This window comes from Mytilus edulis, chromosome 2 (assembly GCF_963676685.1).
Source record: "Mytilus edulis chromosome 2, xbMytEdul2.2, whole genome shotgun sequence".
Lineage (NCBI taxonomy): Eukaryota > Metazoa > Mollusca > Bivalvia > Mytilida > Mytilidae > Mytilus > Mytilus edulis.
The window spans coordinates 95,291,660-95,295,940 of NC_092345.1; the positions used below are offsets into that span (position 1 = coordinate 95,291,660).

At 34.4% G+C, this 4,281-nt stretch overlaps 1 protein-coding gene across 1 annotated transcript; it reads left to right on the forward strand.

The window, feature by feature from the left end:
• Positions 1 to 1,191: 1,191 nt before the first annotated feature.
• Positions 1,192 to 2,436, forward strand: LOC139511092 (M-phase inducer phosphatase-like). Its single transcript, XM_071297663.1, has one exon. The coding sequence runs from the start codon at positions 1,192 to 1,194 to the stop codon at positions 2,434 to 2,436; it is 1,245 nt and encodes a 414-aa protein (XP_071153764.1).
• Positions 2,437 to 4,281: the final 1,845 nt, after the last annotated feature.

The window sequence follows — 4,281 nt, forward strand, 5'->3', positions numbered from 1 at the left end:
TTGAGATTAATTATTTTTTGTGTTGGTTACGCTTAGGACGCGATGCTTTATTTATGTAAACAATTGAGAAACGTTTCAAGAATTTATTTAATTCAAATCTATTCTATGTTTAGAAACATTTAGTTAATTTTATAATAGTTATTTTTAAAAGTTTATTTAAAGTCCGGAAATATTTCATATTGTATCCGTATTAACTTTTAAGTATTAAAATGTCCAGGGGAGATAATTTGTAATTTTTATTTGCCGGGAGAAATGTCTTTTGTTGAAAAAGCAATGATTATTGAGTTAAATCGAAAGCTAAATAACAAAGACATGGAACCTTATTTTCTACTTTATTATTCTGTAAGTTGTGTTATTATATTTTGTATATAGATTGTATATTAAGTTCATAAAATAGGTTATAGTAAGCGACACTTGTCCGCAGGATTTCAGTTTGTTTACAAAATTGTTTTAAACATTTTGAACTGACTTTTGAACTTATATTTAAATTAAATTTAGTTAATTTGATTGTATTACACACATACACGGAACTCGTGACAGGAGTACATGTTTGTTGCTAAGCAACATGGGTATATTCTTTATTTTAATATTTTGCAAAAAGGGTAAATACTGTTTAAGAATTATGCAAAGTTATTTTACATTCCAATTTATTCAGAAATAAATTGTATTTGGTATTAGATTTTATGCGATTAAATATTAAGATAGTATGGCAATGATTTTATTAATTTTAAAAGTTTATTGTTTCCATAACAACAAATTATTATGCAAAACATTTGAAATTAAGTATTCTTTTAGTCGAAATGATTCGGTTTATTTAGCATATTGTATTATGCATTAACCCGTACCTAAAGTTTTGTAAAGCTGTTTCACTTGATAAAATATAGTTTGGGCAAGTTTTATTTAATTAGTTAAAATTTGCATAGAGTTATGTCCCTTAATTTAGTTCATTTGTGAAATTCTAAATTTATTATCAAGTGAGACTTGCTATTTTATTGTGTAAAATCTGTAGCACTTTGATTACTGATTTCAAGAAATAAACATTTATATTTACTAGAACTTTCTCTTGTTTTACACCAGGTGCTAAAAGTCATCAGACACAGCACAGAAAGTCGGTACAACATTTGGTGGAGAGACCGAAAGATCCAAAGCTAGTCCCAAAACAAGAAAGAAGATAGAATCAGCAACGTACAAATGCCAGCACCACTGAATAGCTACCTTCTCCGCAGTCAGGATACATTAAGACCAGAAGCAAGAGTGCATTTACAAGCAACAGAGACAACAGCTTCAACGTCAACAGCTTCAACTTCAACAGCTTCAACATCAACAGTACCTGTCCTATTAACAGAAAACACATCAACCGTGACCACACCTACATCAACAGAATCAACTGCATCAACATCATCAGCAACATCAACAGTATCAACTGCATCAACAGCATCAACACCTGCAGTAGTCCAAGTGATAAGAGAAGTAAGTGTGAACATGCCTTCGGGAATTAACCTCAACAATTATGATGGGAAATCATCCGCATCACAATGGTGGGGATACTTTATACGTTGGACCCTCATACAAAAAATGTGCGAACAACAACAGTGTAATTCCTTCCCATTCTTTATGGCAGACGGTATTCCAAAACAATGGTTTGCCACACTTACACAAACTGTTCAAAATTCGTTACAGCTATTAAAGGATGAATTTTTCAAACGTTTTGAAAAATCACAAGGGCTATTTGATGTTAACATTCTCCAATTAAAACAAGGCCAAAACGAAAGAGTGGATGAGTTTATGGCGCGATTACAAGAAAAAACCACAGGACAGGACATTCCTGACAACATTAAAATAGGTATAGCTATTCAAGGTTTCAGAGGGGAGATAGGTAAAACAGTTCACAACACTTTCCCAAAGCCAACTACATTGGAACAGTTACGGGCAATTGCAGAAAATGCAGAAAAATCAGAACAACTTGTACCAGCATCGTCAATAACTGCTGATACGATTGCAGCAATACTGGAGGCCAAGATGCAGGAACCATTGGAGGAAATCAGAAGACTGCATACCTCGATCAACATGGCAAAACCAAACCAGCCTCAACAACAGAACAAAACCAGGTACAACAGACCAAGACCAAACTATCGACAAGGACAGGGTTACCAACAACAAGCTTTTGTACCGCAACAACAATACGTTCAACAACAGCCAGTGTATAATGGACAACAGTACAGCCAACCAATGCCAGCAGCAGTACAGAATCCATATCACCAGCAGCAGCAACAACAACAACAAGATGATGGTTCATGTGAAAATTGTGGTATGTTTTGTGGTACTAATTGCCCAGCAAGAAATAAAGAGTGTTTTAATTGTCATAAGATAGGGCATTATGGTCGTAAATGCAAAGGTTCTCAAAAATCTGGTCAAAATCCCCCATTTCATCGCTAGGGATTCGCGCCTGTCCCTAGGCATTTGTCAAAGGATAGGCACAGAGGTAGAAATTCTTTTGCAGAGGTAAATTTGGTATTGCCTATGCAGAAAAATACTTCAATTATTGATATCAATGGCAGAAAAACACATGCATTGATTGATACTGGTGCAGAAATTACTTGCTGTAGTTTTGATTTTTATAGCAAGTTGGCCCTTTCTGATAAACTTTTGCAATCAGATATTCCATCAATTAAAGGTGTAAGTGGACATAGGTTACAAGTGCTAGGAAAAGTTAATTTACCAATTTCATTTAAAGGTGCTGTTTTTAATTATCATGTTTATGTTATAGATGGGCTACATCATTCTTTTATAGTAGGTTGGGATTTTTTACATGCAAACAAGATTAATATTGATTTTTCTAAAAGTGTATTACAGGTACCAGATAAAGAAAATGCAGATATACCTAAAGTATGTATGATACAGACGTCTAGTACTGGTCTTGCTAGAACGTATTACCCTGTCACTATTTCTCCATTTTGTGAAATGAATGTTGGTGTCAAAATTTCAAAAAGAAATTCAGGAGAAATAGTTCTTTTGGAACCAGTAAGTAATTTAGCGGATTCCAATCTTACGAGTGCTAAATGTTTGGTCAAAATTATTAAGAAAAGAGCGGTCATAAGATTGATGAATCCTACAAATCAGAAAATACACATTCCCGCAACAAAAGTGCTTGCTTCTGTATCAGACATCGATTCAAATTGTATTCATGATTTAGATAATAACATGCCATCTGTTGCTAGTTTACAGCAAACTAAGGAAGCCAAGGAACCTATTAATTTTGATTTCAGCACATCTGATTTGAATTCTGAGCAGAGACAGAAAATGCAGACATTTCTAGCTTCATATAGAGATACTTTTGCTACTAATTTGTCTGAATTAGGTTTTACTAATAGGTACAAGCACAGAATTGAAACTTTTAGGGATTCCAGGCCAGTCAAAATGGGATTCTATAACCAGTCTCCTCATATGCATAAAGAAACAGAAAAGCATTTGGTAGAAATGAAGAAAAACAACATCATCAAAGAATCAACTAGTGAGTATCATTCACCTGTTATATTAGTGAAAAAGAAAACTGCACCGGGTCAGCCTCAGCAGTACAGATTTTGTGTGGACTTTAGAAAATTGAACCTTCAAACAAAAAATTCGTCCTTTCCAATTCCACGGCTAGAAAACGTATTTGACACGATTGGTGAGGTGCAGCCTCAAATTCTGAGTTGTCTCGACCTTCACAGTGGATTTTGGCAAGTCGAGATGGACGAGGAAACCAGACATAAATCAGCTTTTATTACTCGCAATGGTGTCTATGAATTTCTCAGAATGCCTTTTGGTCTTAAAAATGCTCCTATTAGTTTTCAACAGCTCATGTCTAATGTTTTACGTGGTCTTAATTGGCAATTTGTTTTAGTTTATGTGGATGATATTTTGGTATTTAGTAGGAGTTTTGAAGAGCATCTTTCGCATCTAGAACAAGTTTTCACTCGTCTTCGTGATGCAAATCTCACATTGAAACCAAGCAAATGTGTGTTTGCAGCAAAAGAGGTGAAATACTTAGGGCACATCATTTCAAAAGAAGGTATTAAGGTGGATCCTGAAAAGACAAAAGCTATTAGTACTTTTCCTGTCCCTACAAGACAAAAACAGGTCCGCTCATTTTTGGGAATGTGCAATTATTATCGACGCTTTGTTGATTCATATTCTAAGATTGCCACTCCTTTAAATGGGTTGTTAAAGAAGGAAAGAGAAAGAAGTTTTAAATGGAATAGGGAATGTCAGGTAGCTTTTGACAATTTGAAACAGGCTTTA